This window comes from Petaurus breviceps, unplaced genomic scaffold, assembly GCF_028583685.1.
Source record: "Petaurus breviceps papuanus isolate PSGF00001 unplaced genomic scaffold, PetGlider_PUasm1.0 174, whole genome shotgun sequence".
In the NCBI taxonomy this organism is placed as follows: Eukaryota; Metazoa; Chordata; class Mammalia; order Diprotodontia; family Petauridae; genus Petaurus; species Petaurus breviceps.
The window spans coordinates 64,923,574-64,940,446 of record NW_027185761.1 but is presented as its reverse complement, the minus strand read 5'-3'; the positions used below and the strand labels follow the sequence as shown (position 1 = coordinate 64,940,446).

General features: G+C 39.4%; 1 protein-coding gene across 6 annotated transcripts in view; it reads right to left on the bottom strand.

Annotated features, from left to right (window-relative positions):
• Positions 1 to 16,873, bottom strand: part of TASOR (transcription activation suppressor) — an 82,062-nt gene that overhangs the window by 46,401 nt on the left and 18,788 nt on the right. For 5 of the 6 annotated variants that reach the window (XM_069084349.1, XM_069084347.1, XM_069084348.1 and 2 more), the window contains 5 exons: positions 16,752 to 16,843; positions 15,898 to 16,059; positions 10,297 to 10,421; positions 7,047 to 7,078; positions 2,763 to 2,868 (listed from right to left, as the gene is read on the bottom strand). In XM_069084349.1, the coding sequence (XP_068940450.1) occupies positions 2,763 to 2,868; positions 7,047 to 7,078; positions 10,297 to 10,421; positions 15,898 to 16,059; positions 16,752 to 16,843 (517 nt within the window). Of the gene's footprint in view, positions 1 to 2,762; positions 2,869 to 7,046; positions 7,079 to 10,296; positions 10,422 to 15,897; positions 16,060 to 16,751; positions 16,844 to 16,873 lie in introns of those variants that run through there. The other variant, XM_069084352.1, reaches the window with a different exon arrangement.

Sequence of the window (16,873 nt, the reverse complement as noted above, 5' to 3'; positions counted from 1 at the left end):
CTCTCACAGTGTGGCCTCCCCCTGTACTGGCTTCTGGGGGGGGCTCTATCACACAGGGGGCTTCTACTAGAGCCTTGCAGCTCACCAGAACACCCAAACACGTGTCAAACCACTCTATCTTATGTACATAAAATTAATTTTTTAAACCAAAACATGAGACTTTACATTGAAAATCATATTCTTGGGGCCGCCAGGTGGCTCAGTGAGTAAGAGCACCGGCTCCAATGTCGGAATGACCTGGGGGATGGAATCCCGGCTCAGATACTCAGCACCTCAGCACCACACCCAGAAATAACTGGCCGTATAAACTTAAGCAAGTTACTTAACCCCAATTGCTTAAAAAAAAAAAAAAAAAGAAAATCATATTCTTCAATCTGGCCCAATGTTCTAGCCTGACAAGATCTCTGTTTTCCTATCCATTCTGTTACCTGAAAACCTAAGTGTAATTACATCTGTGTATTTCCCCAGGTCACTCTGCGCGGTACAGAAGGGCAATCTGGAGCCCTGACTCCCAATCCTTGCCTGGCCACTTACTCCCTGTGTCAATCAGGAGGCCTCAGAAGAGCCTAGCGCCTAGCAGAGATCCGCAAGTATACCCATCGATGACGACTATCACAATCTAGCGCCTGCTTTGTCCCACCCTCCAGCCCACAGCTCTGCCTTGCTTGCTTTCACAAGAAGAGCAGAACACTGTGAAATGCTTTGGTAAATGATCTTTAATCTCATTCTACCAACCTAATAACTGTCAGAAAAGGGAAGAGATTAGTCCAACAAAACCTGCTTCTATGAAGATGTGTAGGCTCCTTATGATTACAACTGCAAGATGTTCTCTAACCATCCTTTCATGATATGACCTACAATTCTGACAGGAATCAAAGTCATGTTTGTGAAGCCAGGGTTTACTGGCTCCATTTTCTTCCTCCTGAGCCCATCTTCTATTTTCCACAATCATTCCAACACTGAGTAGCGCGGCCATGACCCCTGCCAGTTCTTTTAATACTCGGGAATGAGGGGCAACTAGGTGGCGCAATGAATAGAGCACCAGCCCTGGAGTCAGCAAGACCTGAGTTCAAATCCAGTCTCAGACACTTGACACACTAGCTATGTGACCTTGAGCAAGTCACTTAACCCCAATTGCCTCACCTCTCCCCTCTAAAAAAACAAAAACAAATAAACCATCTCTGGAATGAAGTTTTTGTGGGCCTAGTAACATGAGCCCATCACAGCTCCAGCCCTGGGACATGGCCTCTGCTCTCTCCACTTTGTCCCTTGATCTCCTCAGCTTCCATGGGTTTAATTATCATTTTGATACAGAGATGATTCCCATTATCTATTCAGGCAGTGGGAGTGTCTCCAAACTCCAAACCCACAACACCAACTCTCAACTGAACACAAACAGGTGCCCTGTGGGCATCTCAAAATGCCACTTGTCCATACCTAAATTCTCATTCTTTCCCTCCAATTTCTCTCTTCTCTAAACATCTCTCTGCCTTCCAGGCACCCAAGCATACAGCCTCAGGCTCATCTTTGTTTTTGTTTGTTTTGTTTTTAAAGCAATTGGGGTTAAGTAACTTGCTCAAGGTTAACGGCCAGGTGTTTCTGGGTGGGTGCTAAGTGTCTGAGCCCAGATTTGATCCAGGTCATCCCAACACTGGAGCAGGTGCTCTTACTTGCTGAGCCACCTGGCCGCCCCTAAGCAATTGGGGTTAAGTAACTTGCTCAAGGTTACATGGCCAGGTGTTTCTGGGTGTGTGCTAAGTGTCTGAGCCTGGGATTCGATCTCCAAGTCTTCTCAACACTGGAGCTGGTGCTCTTACTCGCTGTGCTACCTGGCCGCCCCTCAGGCTCATCTTTGACTCCCCTCTCTCTTCACTCCACATGACTATCTAGGGGCCAAATCTTGCCATTCCTACCCCCACAGCCTCTCTCACACCACTCATCTGGCCACCACCATAGTCTACGGTACTGAGGGGACACAGGACACACAGAGCAGTGGACTTGGGAGTCAGAGAGAAGACCTGAGCTCAAGTATAGCCTAAGACACTTCCTAGCAGGATGACTCTGGGCAAGTCACTTGACCACTGTATACCTCAGTTTCCTCATCTATAAAATGGGGAAGACAGTAACAGCACCTCCCTCCCAGGGGCTCTGGTAAAGATCAAGTAAGATCCTATTTGTAAAGCACTCTGCAAACCTTAAGGCATCACAATGATGCTGTTATGGTTCACTCTGGCTGGATCCAGCCTCTTTACATTACTTTATCCATAAAACTCCCCCTCCTATCATCTAGAATCCTCATTCCCTTCAAAGTTTCTAGGTCAAGTGCTATCTTCTATTGTAAGCAGCTTCTCCAAGTTCCCCATGGCCAGTGCCACCCCCCCATTACCTTGCCTTTATTGTATATATAATTATTCATGTCCATGTTGTATCCCCTGACAAAACAGAAGCTTCTTGAGGACAGGAGCTGTGTCTCACCTTTTGTCTCCTAAGATATGAAGTGTCCATGGGGTGGACTATCAAAGGAAGCACACTAGCTGGGGAAGGGCTAGGAAAGGCCTCCCGCAAAAGGAATACATTCCTTAATACACCTACATCAATTTCCTAAATCAGTCTGAGAAGAATTTCCCATTTAAGCTTAAATTGCAATGGAAAAACAAAATAGGAAAGTTTAATGAACTATTAATTATTAAGTCCCAAAGAGAAAACAAGGTTTATGTTATGCCTCTAAGCATTCTCTTCTTGCAATTTAACACAATACTCACAGTTTGAAGGGCAGGAAAGGAAGGGTCGCCGACTTCAAGGAAGCACAGCACAGAAGCTTTCCTTTGTTTAAAAGCTCTCCTCTCCATAAAGTGTAATCCGTTTTATCTAACAAAAAACATTAAATAGTGAACCGTTTGAACCACAAAAAAAATAAAGGTAAAAGCAACCTAGAAACAAAGCTACAAGTGAGAAAAACCTCATCTTCTATTTCAACGAATTTTCACAAACTGAATCTAAACCCTGTGAGAGTCTTATTAATGGCAAAATTTAACATTTCAAGCTTCTCAAGACCTAGACAGTTTAAGGCAGTTTATGATAAAGCAAGAGAATGGCTGTCCAAGGCAGTGCCCTGGATCCATCCTGGCTCCTTCATCTGGGGCAAAACAGTTGCAAGATGCTAAGGTGACAAAGGCTGCTCATCATGGGAAAATTCCCTATCACAATGAAATCACAAATCTAGTAGTCTGCATTGGGATGCTGAGAAACCTTAAACCAATCTAATTCAAGTCAGGTATAATCACAACAAAAGCTCGGAACAAAAAGTTGTTCCTCCCTCCCCCCCCCCCAAACACGGATAGCTCCCTTAAATATTTTTCTTCTTAATGAATAGCTAAAAATTATAGTTAAAATATTCAAAAAACAATTCTTACACAACCCAAACTCTACGGCATAGTCATTTGGGTCACATCCGACTCTTCATTTGGGGTTTTCTTGGCAAGGATACTGGAGTGGTTTGTCATTTCCTTCTCCAGATCATTTTACAGATGAGAAAACTGAGGCAAAGTTAAGTGACTTGCCCAGGGCCACACAGCTAGTAAGAGTCTGAGGCCAGATTTGAACTCAGAAAGATGAGTTTCCCCTAATTTCAGGTCCAACACTCTATCCACTGAGCAATCTAGTTACTGCAATTAAACTAATATTAAAGCAACTAAAATTTAGATGAGCTAAACAAACTACTAGAACTATTTCCAACCCCCACATCCTCTTAAGGAGGGCAAATAGGGTCCCGGCATTCACTAGTGGCACAGTTATCTTTCCATCCACCCTTATTTCAGATTTTAAAAATGACCAGAAATTAGGAAATAAATTTTATTTCAAGATGAAATTTCAAGAGCCTCAAAGAATAATCGTAAATTTTTATTCCTATTCATTACTATTTGGGGTGCTGAGCTGCCACTTTTGTTGGGAAGGTCATTTCTTAAGGTATGTTAAAATCAGTTGAGACCCCTCACTTTATTTTTTATTCAAGATAAGTAACCAGAGGGGTAAACACAATTTGACTCTGTCTAGCAGCTGTAAAATTCCAGACAAATTCTCTCTTTGTTTACTGATAAGCCCACAAGAAGCTTAACCCAGAAATTATCTTTTGGCATGTACAATTAGCCCAATTGTAAGTCAAGCTTTGAAATGTAATTCTCCTGTTTATCTCCTTGAGGCCAAACTTTATAAGTGTGAGATCCTGACTCCCCTAAGCCAGATGTAAAACCAAAAGCTATTCCTTTGTCTCTCTACAGAAGTAACTAAAAACCAAGTCTTGTGAAGCCTCTGAAGCAGCCTAAATTTATGAAAGATTCCTGGTCTGTGGTTAAGTGTAACAACAACCCAGGTTTTGCTTCCAAGATCCCTGCGTGTTGGGAGTTTCCACGAGTAGCAGGGTCTATCAAGGGACCCCAGTATTTCTACAACAGAGTGAGGGAAGTTCTACAACAGTAAATGAATTTGGCCCCAGTGTTTCAGAGGACACATTCCTCCCCACCCTCAAGGCCTTTGCATGTGTCACAGCCTGTTTAGCCAATACAGGCTGCTCCATTCCCCCCATCCCCTTCAAATCCCAGTTCAGAAGCCACTTCCCACACCTCATCCTCCCCATACCCATGTGAATATTAGGTTCTCCTTTATTAAAAGCAAGGATTCTTGTTTATTTTTATCCATAGTGCTTCATACACAGAGGAGGCACTTAATACATGTTTATTGACTGGTGGCCTTTATCTGAAGTGGGGAAATACTCAGGATTAGAGCAAAATGTCTATTACCAATTACCAAATTCACACCCTTAAGGAGAAACTAGATCTAGCAAGGGCTCCCAAGCAAGCCAGCCTATCTCCAAGTCACCTGTCAAAATCAAATCATTTTCTTGGTTTGTGGAGGGCCACAAGAGGGCATCTTGGAAGACTCAGTTCAATGCCTTCTAAAATTTCTAAGAAACACTGGAGATTTTCCAAATTTTTCCTGTCATTTCAGTTTACTACAGATTCAAATTAACAAGTCAGAAATCTTGGATAACATTCAAAGCCTGACTTGCAGGATTCTGCTCATTTAGATGACCCTATTAGAATAACCAAAGTTACATTATTCAAATAACAGATAATTTTCATAAAATGCCAGAACTCTTGGCCATAATGAAACTTGTCACATAACACTGTTATTATACTCCATAAAAATGGAGAGCAACTTGCGAATTAAAATATAATAAATTTTTTACAAATAATAAAATTATATATATATAAAATAAAATTTTTAAAAAATAGTTCAGTTGAGTTACTCATTTCTTATTCAATCTAATTTTGGAAATTTACTAATAAGCTGCTATTTCACAATTATTTTGATAAAGTATTTAAGCTCCCAGGTTTTTAACTTGCATCAAATGTTCCAAATATCCTTCAATCATAAAATGTTTATTCAAATGGTGGGCAAATATAAAGGCAGGGATTAAATTAAAATATTATTGAAAGGGGGGGGGTGCTGGCCGTGTAACCTTGAGCAAGTTACTTAACCCCAATTGCTTAGGGGCGGCCAGGTGGCTCAGCAAGTAAGAGCACAGGGAATCCCAGGCTCAGACACTCAGCACCACACCCAGAAATAACTGGCCTTGTAACCTTGAGCAAGTTACTTAACCCCGATTGCTTAAAAAAAAAAAAAGAAAGAAAGAAAGAAAGAAGGGGGGTGGCCAGGTGGCTCAGTGAGTAATAGCACCAGCCTGAGAGTCAGGAGACCCCGGGATCATTCCGGCCTCAGATACTCTGCACCCACACAAAATAACTGGTCGCACCCACATAAAATAACTGGCCGTGTAACCTTGAGCAAGTTACTTAACCCCAATTGCTTTAAAAAAAAAAAAGAGGGGAGGAAGATAACTTACTTTCTTTTAAAACAAAATCAAATCTTACCAATTGCTACAGTAATTACAGCTGATTCATTAATGCAAAGGTTGGGGGAATTTGAGATCTATCTCACAGGGTATTCTCTTTCCCATAATGAAGTACTGCTGCTGGATTTCCTGATTAAATTTAAATTCATGGCAAAGGCACATAGGAATCAAAAGAATTATCTCCTGAATCACCTGAAATTGTTTTTCTATGCTTTGAAATAGAAAGTGCAATTATTACTCCAATTAACCAAACTAAAGCTCAGAGATCAAGTGATTTGCTAAACCCAACATTCAATCAACAAGATTCACTAAGTGACTACAGGAACTCAGGATGGAAAAAAAATTTATATCCTATATAATTCTTGTCCACAATGCCTGTAATCTCTCTACAGGATGATACTGACTCCATTAAGAATTATTTAACAGAGAGAATTAAGTGATCAAAACAAAGTTTTTCACAAATAAACAAAGTTTTACAAAGAATCACTTGATTATGGATAAGATTCAACCTGAAAGAAAAAACAGTGGAAAGTGTGCCCAAAATAATGGTAAGAGATCTGTAATGATGGTCACAGAATCTCAGAATGAGGGCAATCCAGTTCTGGAAAATGATAGAACCCTTCTTCAATGTATCACATACAACAAGACAAGTAAGCCAACAAGTCAGAGAAATCCCAAATTCAGAAAGGGAAGGCACAAACGAAGTCCGAGCCTGTTCTCTCCAAGGACAGCTGGGAAGCTGCTCCCTGATAACTTACAAAAACAGAAGCTTGATCCTGACCAAGTTTTCTCATCCTAGGAAAATGTAAGCTAAACATTGTCTATTCTTGTTTTGAGTTATCAGCACAACATATGCTTAGAGACAAAAGAAAACGTTCTCATATATTCCTATCAGCCAACTTTTAGAAAGGGATTTCAGACAAGATTTGCCCAGTTTAAACTGCACTGCAAAGGCTGTTTTAACATGATCCAGTGATCAAATACATTTCAATAATCCAAGAATATAATACATACTTAATCCTTTACAAGATTCTCATCCATCATAAAAGTACATTTAAAGTATTAATAGCTCTTTACAAAATTATTCTTTCAATTAAATTACCAAAACAAAGAATAAGTATTGAAACTGTCTTACCTGCGCTCCTCTCTACATTAAAGCTGTTAGACCTAAAGAGGAAAAAAAATTACTGTGTTAAATAATTTTTAGACCGTTATTTGAACTCCAATCTGTATTATTCAGTTTAGCGTGATTCCATTAGGGTAGTGATCATTTCTGTTACAGCTGTCTTTGAATATATATTTAGTCGGTCTATTCATTAACATTAGAACAGTTTACATATTTTAGAGAGATAATTAAAGTTAGATAGTCTTCTTCCAATAACACTTCAAGTTATAAGTTCCCTTGCTTAAAGGGAACAACCTCCACCCTTTTTTCTTGATGAGTAAATGGCCACACCCATTATGGAGGAGATGACCAAGGAAGTGACCAAGTCCAGAATGGATGGGATGTCCTAATGATATGTAAAGTCTTTCAACTATTTTGTTGTGCCTCAGTAAGAAGTGGAGAATACCCTTTCTCACACAATATACCGAGGCACCTATCCTATGGAAGACCTTTGCCTTGCCTGTCCTACAACCATCAGTCCCTCTACCATCAGCCCTTCTATAAGGTCAAGATAGAGGTTTGCTAACCGATGAAATCCTTTATTTCGCTGTGCATCATCAGGGTATCAAACAATGTAACATTAAGGCCCTGGAGGAAGGGGGCATCTCAACTTGTGAGGAAGATGAGGTCCCTCCCATTCACTGAAGGAGGTCTGGTCCCTTGGCTCAGCGCACTGCCTCAGTTTTTTCTATTGCAAATCAGACATTTCTGGACACACACCCCTCCATCCCTGTTATTTACAAAGCGGTGGTATGAATGTTTATGGTTTTATTTGCCAGGCCCACCATTTGTGTCCCTCAGCCTCTGCTCTTTTTGCCTGAAGGCCAACCAGACATATGCCAAGTCCTGTGCTTAAGAGTAAGGCAAGGAACTTGATAAAGGTGAACTAAAGTGAACACAAAATCTAAATAAGACCATGCCTCTGGACTGTTAAAGCGTCCCCAAGAAAGGAGGAACAAGACATGGAATGAACAAAGTGTATTCACTAGAACATGGTCATTTCCAGGTAAGATCCTTCCTGGCAAGGGAGAAAACAAGGAGAGCTCCATGGGAGTGGCAGCTGAAGACGGCTGAGTAACATGACAAGAGAGGGTTGAAGGTACAAAATTCATTTGTGCCTTACATTCCTGCCCAGGAAAACTGGACTTGTGATGGAGTTTGGCCATAGAAGAGGAGAACTATTAAATCAAGCTGGGGGGAAAAAACTGTCGGAGGCAGAATTCTATCAGTTGCTTTTCTGGCTTTACTTCTCAAGAAGTGAAATCAAAGACTCAACCTGGGCAGGCTAAATGGCCGTGATGATTTCATAACAAGATCATAATATTAAATTAGTAAGAGCCCCTCATGACAAGCAGTTTGCTTGTTTCTTTTGCTTTCAATGTCATTATAAAAAACCTTTGTTTGATAAGTGTCCTTTCAATTCCCAGCAGTATTCAAAAGACTATTATTTGTTTAGTAACCATGTGAACCTCCCAGTCGGCACTGTCTACTCCACAATACTCTCAAATTTACATTATTTGCTCTAAAAAGATAATGTTCTATCTCATTTATAAAGACAATGTCTTTTTCCACAGAGAAATTCTGAGGACTCTTAAGACTTTTAGACTGGTACTCTTCGGATTGTGAGACTGGAGAGGCAGGTTTCTATTGTTGATACTTCCACAGATTCATGATCCCACTTCCATAAGAAATCTCCCCTAGGGACAGTGCAGCTCAAAACCTTTTGCTTCAATTTGGTTCATTTGCTTTCCACAGACTCCTTTCAAGAGTATCCAGCCAATATTGAAGGTGCGTTTTTGCAGTGGAATTCTGAGGTCTTATCCCTCACTTTCACTACATTGAGGACTTTTCTCATATCTCTGTTTCTAGTCATACATGTCACTGCTTATGTCATTTGTGCCATTTCTCAAATGAGCCAAGACTGACAATAGTTAGGAATAGCCCCTCATAACCAGCATTCTGCTGAAATCAACAATGTTATTCTTTCCATGCATAAAAGTTATTTTACATTTTCCGATCTATCAATCAATAAGCATTATTAAGTATGCTGGGCACTGGGTTAAGTGTTAGGGTTGTAAAATCTATTAATTTTTTCAAAATTTCTGGGTTCACCATGAAATATTAGGATGCCAGACTTCTGAGTTGCTGGATAATCAAGGCCTGATACAATTTCCCCACCTCAAGGAGCTTATAGTCTGGCTGTGAAGATTTAACAAGCAAAAAGTCTAGCATGAGGTAAGGCACATGATGAATGCTCAATAAAGCAGAATATGAAAAGGGAGCATCTAGAATCTATCGTCACATCACCCCTACAGTAAAGAGAAAAATTTTTCCCTGTGTTCTTAGAAGATAATCAGTACCAGGAGATTTTTCACTTAGTCCATTTAGTGAGTTCTACTCCTTTGTCTGAAAAAAGAGTATTCAAGATCTCTTCTGACGAACTCAAGATGTACTACTGGTTTGAACATTATATATTCTATACGTATTCCTCTGTTTCTTTTGCATTCCCAATTGTTAGTCTATAACTGAGCAAGGTTGCTTCTGACCATTTGTTTAATTTCTTCTTATTTGGCTGAGTCTATATTGTTCCCATGCTATGTTACTGCTCTGATTTTTTGTGTGTCCTCTTCTTTTTAAGTAAGTTGACTTTTAAAAAGTTAATTAATGGGGTGGCTGGGTGGCACAGTGAATAGAGCACCAGCCCTGGAGTCAGGAAGACCCAAGTTCATATCTGGCCTCAGACACTTAACACAAAAACTAGCCTTCTGACCTTGGGCAAGTCACTTAACCTCAATTACCCTCCAAAAAGCAAAAAAAAAGGTTGATTAATTTTGCTAATCTTTTCAAAGGACTGGCTTTTACTTCTGCCATTTCTAGTCTCTCTAATTTCCAGTTTTTCTCTAGGAGGGAACAGGAGGTATATTGTAGAAATTTTGGTGACATAAAAATATATAAAATTTATTTCATAAATGAACAGACAGGAAATTTAGCCTAGCACTCAAATAGCATGGGTGCTCAAATCATCTCAATAAATTCAAGGGGATAACCCCAAAAAAAGAAAAAACAGTAAGTGGTTCTACCGCGCTTAAAAGACAAGGTAAAGGTTCATTTCTTTAATATAACAAATATTGACTGAATATCTAGCAGGTGCAAGTAAGTCACTATGCTGAGTGCTATATTTAAAAAGGTCACAGCTACCACTGCATGAATGTTCTCTTACCTTGATGCAGTTAAAAACTTTGGAGCCGGTACATCATCTTTATAAGCAAAAGATACAACAGCATACGGACACACATGTCTTGGTCTTCGCCTTAGCTCATCAAAGCCATATTCATAAAAGTAATACTAAAATTGTAAAAATGGAACATTAGTTTGATTTAAAAACAATTCATTAGTAGGATAAACATAAAAATTCACAATTGTGCCTGCTTTTAACAAATAAATACACTTTGTGTTTGTGTTCTTTATGTTGCTTATATATAAAAAGTCATACTATCTATGAATGGGGAAGAAGTCAAAAGCAAAGAAGGGACAAGATCACAGAAGACGTAAGGGACAACAACAAAGCCAATGGAGTGAATATTAGCTAATTCAACTTGCAGCCAAGTTTCTCTGTCAAAGGTTTCACTGCTAAAAGAAAGATAAGGAAGTGAGGGGCGGCTAGGTCCTGGAGTCAGGAGGACCTAAGCTCAAATCCAGCCTCAGACACTTAACAAAAAACTAGCCGTGTGACCTTAGGCAAGTCACTTAACCCCCAGTTTCCCTTAAAAAAATGGGCAAAAGAAATAAAGATAAGGAAGTGACTAAAATATATAATAAAAGCAACTCCCTGATTGATAAATCCTCAGAAGATATCAATAGGCAACAGTTCTCAGGTGAAGAATGCAAAATAGTCTATAGCAATATGAAAAGATGCTCCAGATTACCAATAATTTAAGAAATACAAATTAAAGCAACTCTGAAATTTCATCTCCTACCTATCAGACTGACAAAGGTTACAAAAAAAGGAAGACAGCAAATACTGGAGAGGACACAGAAAAACAGGTATATTTTTGGATTGCTAGGGAAAATGTGAATTGGTACAGACGCTCCGGGAAGCAGTTTTGAAACCATGCCCTCCAAACTACTCAACTGCGCATACCACCTGTGACCTAGCTTTCCCACAAGCCTAAACCACAAACAACAAAAAAATGTCCTATACACATGAAAATACTTATAGCACATCTTTTTGTGGTGGCAAAGAACTGGAAACTAAAGAGGTGTTCATCAATTGGGGAGAGCTGAACAAATTGTATATGAATGTAAGAAATGAAGAGACAATTTCAGAGAAACCTGGGAGGATTTGTATGAAGTAGAACAAAACATATATAATAACACTGTAACAATCAACAATTTGGTTAATATTTAAGAACTCTATCAACACAATGACCAACCATAATTCCATAGGACTCATGATAAAGAATTCAATCCACCTCCTTCAAGAGAGTTGAAAGAGTCAATGGAACGAGACACATTTCTGGACACGTCCAATACAGGAATTCTTTTTTTTTTTTAAGCAATCTGGGTTAAGTAACTTGCTCCAGGTTACACGGCCAGGTGTTTCTGGGTGGGTGCTAAGTGTCTGAGCCCAGATTTGATCCCAGGTCATCCCGACACTGGAGCCGGTGCTGTGCTTACCTGGCCGCCCCAATACAGGAATTCTTTTTACAATGATGGGCAAGGATGCATGCATGGAAGGGAGAAAAATAAATGCTTGATAACCTTTTTTTAAAATTTTCTCTAGAGTCCCTAGTAATTAGTGGGCAGTTATTTTTAAATGTCAGTAAACTGGTGGTTTGAATTTGAATTTCATAAAAGAATCTAAAGACAATTTTACAGTCTGATCAACCTATAACATACCCCAGGGATGGTAGTACTACCACATGAAATTTAGAAAGCATTTTAAGATTTTTGAAGTACTTTTCTCACAAAAGGAATAGGTGAGATCAGGAATACAAATATTACATGTCCATTTTATGGATGAGAAAACAGACTTGAGAGGTTAAGTGACTTTCCCATGTTCCCACAAAATACAAGTTTCTCAGGCAAGACTAAAGTCTTTTGACTCCAAATTTAATACTCAATACATAGTAATATAACCATTACACATTTATAAATAATTTATAAATTTATATACCGTTATTTGTATTCATGAATACCTTCCCCCTTAGTATTTGTGGTGATGAGGTTTAGGGGTGCTATGACCCCCAAAATGTCAAGGCACAAGGCAGTATCACCTGGAATGAATTCATGCCCTCAAACCATCTCCTAGTCAAGTGGCAAAGTTTTACTGAGATGCTCTAAAGCAAACTAAGTTCCCTAACTTGAAAATTAACAGGGGAGACACTAAAGCTCATATGGACAGTGAAAAGAATGCTAAATACGCTCAGAAGGCAGTCTGGGGTAGGATAAGGGAGTGGTCAGTCTTCAAAGGAATATGTAAGAAGTCCAGGTGCCCTGGGCACAGGTGCCAGTGGTCTGGACTTCTTGAATATATGAGAAAATTCAGGGAGTCAGAGCTATTTCTGTTGATAGCAGATACTGGGAGAAAAGGGACAACAAAGTTCTGTCTACATAAAGGGTGGCAAGACAGGATCTTCAGAGACCAGGTGCTAAAGACTGGGTCCTTGGGCAAGGACCCCTGTAGTGGCACTCATAGCTTTTATATGAGGAAATTAAAGGCCCAGTTCTGTTACGTGCCTTCAACAAGGAAAGAAGGGGACCACCGAGACACTGAGTTCCTTCCAGAGAAATGGTCTCCTTTTGAGGTCCAGGTCCCATCACAACATCGGTGGCACTATACATTTTTAAAATGGGGTTCAACGGGAAAGTTGACTATTCAGGCCTTGCTATACACAGCTATATAACTAATATATTTCTCTATATTTTTATAAGTGGATTTCTAATTTTGCTTGAGAAAAGGCAACTATCAGGGTATGATCAGTCCTAATACCTCACGAAGTAAGGAAAAAAGAACAGCTGAGTCCAAATTAGGCTTAGTGTGAGATATAAGGCCATCGTCTGTTTCTACTACCTCCATGTGGTTATTCATAAGCTATGGACTACCTAACCACCAAGGTGGGAGGATGGGGAAATGGCAGGAGGGACAGGAGCACAGACACTAGCACTTAAACCTCCAAAATGATTGTTGTCCCCATTCAAGTAGCAGGGATAATCTTGGGAGACCGTACGTATTAAATGATACTGCCAGAATTCAAACGTTCTTGGACCTGCTCTTCCGTAACTGCCTTCAAAACCAGTTGATGAGCCATATAAGAAACTCTGCGTCCCGCTTTATGGAGTCACACTTTGTGATCATCCACCTTATTCATCCCCTCTGGCTGGCAAGGTAACTGTTTTTCAAAAGTCAAGTCCAAAAGACAAAGGTTTCCCACGACTAAGGCTAATCAAAGACTCTCCAGGCAACTCTAAGCAGAGAGTTCCAAGCATGTTTGCAAGGAGAAGAAGCACCCACAGGGGAAACCTTGTTTTACAGCACTCTGCGGATGCTGTGTATTCACAAATGTCTGTGGCAACCCTGCCTTGAGCCAGGCTGTCTGTGCCATTGTTCCAACAGCATGTGCTCACAGTGTGCCTGTGGCAGATTCTGGTAACCCTCACAGTATTTCACACTTTTTCACTGTCAGTGTATCTGTTATGGTGACCTGTGATCAGCGACCATTGATGTTACTATTATAATTGTTTTGAGATGCCACAAACCGCACCCACAGAAGACAGTGAATTTAACTGATGTGTGTTGTGTATTCTGTTTGCTCTAGTGTGACCCAGTCTGAGTCATATGGAGCCTGGGTCACAGGGAGTTAAGAAGGAGAGGAGCTGGCCCAACAAAATTTTAAATGAAACAGAATGTTGGGGAGAGAGCCAGTGTGTGAGAGGCAGAGCAGGGAGTGAGAGCAGCACAGGGCTCAGACAGAGAAGGAAACTCGTTTGTAGGGAAGTCGAACAAATAAGAATGCCTAAGATATCGGGACTCCCTGGAGTGATGATGATCAATACCTTGTTAAATATTACCTCCTAGCATTCTAATCCAAACACTTTGGTTCTGCATTTAACACAGAGAGTTTATTATATTTTGTGAATTTAACCTGGAAATACATCTTCGTAGTCACACACAGCAGGTACTGTGTGTATCACATTGGCATTACACCCAGTGACCAGCCATGCCCCCATCTTTCTCCCTCTCCTTGGGCCCCCACCATCAATTCCCTGAGACAATACTGAAATTAGGCTAATTAAGAATCCTACAATAGCCTTCAAGTGTTCAAGTGAAAAGAGGAGCCAACCAATGAAGCAAACTTCATTGTTATCATATTTTAAGAAATTGCCAAGGCTACCCCAGTCTTCACCAACCACAACCCTGATCAGTCACAGCAGCCATCAACATCAAGGCAAGACCCTCCACCAGCAAAGGGTTCTGACTCACTGAAGGTTCCAATGAGGGTATTTTTTACCAATAAAGTATTTCTTAAGACATGTACTTTATTTTTTTAGAGATAAGACTACTGCACCCTTAATAAGATTACAGTATAACGTAAACATAACTGGCATATGGCACAAGGAAACCAAAAAATTCATGTGATTTGCTTTATCATGATATTCACTTGACTGAAATGGTCTGGAACCAAACCCATGATATCTTCAAGGTATGCCTGTATAAATGATCTCACAAGTCACTCCTTTGAATGAAACAACACCTACTTAAATATTTCAGTTCTCAAAAACGTGGTTTGGTTTTTTTTTAAGTGCTTACTTTATGGCCACACTTCATATAACAGCATTAACAAATCTAAGCCTTTATATTTTGCTTATGTAAACTTTTTAAACTGTATGATCACATATAGTTGTGGATGCATACACCAGTCAAAGACATGAATTACTCTCAAACTGCCCCAATTTAAGTATGAGTTTTCTTACTTTTTTCTAACCTGGATTCTCTGGAGGACATACACCAGACATGATCTCTACCTCAAGGAGCTCATGATCTAGTTAGGAAGGCAAGTCAATCCATCTCACGAAAAATTAAATTACATAACAGTTAATGCTTAATCACCATAAGAGCGATTATTTAAAAGTTAAGAAACATATTAAGAAAAAGATCACTGAATGAAAGGAAGAAGGTTTCATGGAGTTCAAATGAAATGGGCCTTCAATAATGGAACAGGAAAAAAGAAGTTCCAAAGGTAGGTGGAAGAGGAAGAATATGTATCACTTATAAACTATACTAGCTTGACTGAATTGGGGAAGAGTCCAGGTTGTGGATTATTGAATGAAATGCTTAATGTTTAGAATTTTATCCCATAGGTAATGGGAAGACATTGAAAATTTTTAAGCAGAGAACTGACATGATAAAGTTGGTAATTTTGAAAACTAACCTAAGAGTAGACAGACAGATTTAAAGCGGGGAAGTAACAGTCCAGACATGACATTTTATTGGCCTGGACCAAGGTGTTAGCAGTGGAAGCAGAAAGTATCTGACAGGCTCAATACAAATAAACAGCATTCACAACTGATTCAATATGGGATAAAGGACAAAGCAGGAATCCTAACCACACAAAGAGGGTAAGATGTGGAGTCAGAGCAGCTCTACGATCAAATCTGACACTCCTGCTCATGGTGGCATCACTGAGAAGTCATTTTCCCAGGCTTCAGTTTCTTCATCTTTAGAACTAAATAATCTCTAACATCACAACCAGCTTTAACCATCTGTGCAATCAGTTAACACTCTGTAGTAGAGCATCAGGCAAACAATCCATGCACGTACCTGAGTAAGCTCAAAGGCCCTGTAAGCCAACAGCGACGTAATCCTGTTGGCATTCTTTGACACATGGCACTCATGCTTTGGTGTTGGATCCAAAGAACTTTTATTTGTAGCAGATTCTGTATTTTTTACACCCATGGGGTCATAGATGCTCTTCATTTTCCCCTTAAATAAAGAAACAAAAAGTTTACAAATGCAACTTCTATTGTCAAAAGATACCACATTAGTTACGGGCCACACACAGAGCACTTACTGAACACAGAATCACCGTGCAATAAATACCTAAGCATTTTTGAGTGCACTGGTGACAATGTAAAACTTTTAGCCAATACTGAAGTTAAGGAATGAAAATGGGAAACACAGAAACTTAAGAAACCACAGGAACTCATATTTTCAGACTTTTGATCAGTTATGTTGATTGTTTTTTCCTTTTTCTTTTTCTGTCTTTAAAAAATACTATGTCATATGGGATGGTTCTTTGGGAGGGATAAGATTATGGAAGAAACAATGATGTAAAAAAAAAATCAATCAACTTATTTTAAAAAACAATTTCTTTGGACCCATATAATAAATCATCAAAAAAGATGAACATTTATTGTGAAGGAAGCTTCATGAAAGCGAACTATTGCCAAAACAATGTCCTTTCTCCATTTTTAAGCAGTGAAAAGGAGGAAAGCAAATAGTCTACAGAAGCTCATTAACTCTGCTTAGTAAAGAAAATGTTTGGCTTAAAGTTAACAACTAAGAGACTTCCAAGTGTTTTAATACCAATACCAGACATCTGGAACTTGAAAAGTCATCAAGAGTTTAAATAAACTTCTAGAACTTAACTAAATGAGGTGCAGAGTTGAAGTTACCTTTATTATTTTAAAAATAATAACATCACCCGTTGCCCCAGCTTCCAAAGGATTAGCTTGTAATAAATCAGCATACCTGGAAAGATAGATACCTAGAAGGAATTCAAATTTATAAAATGAGT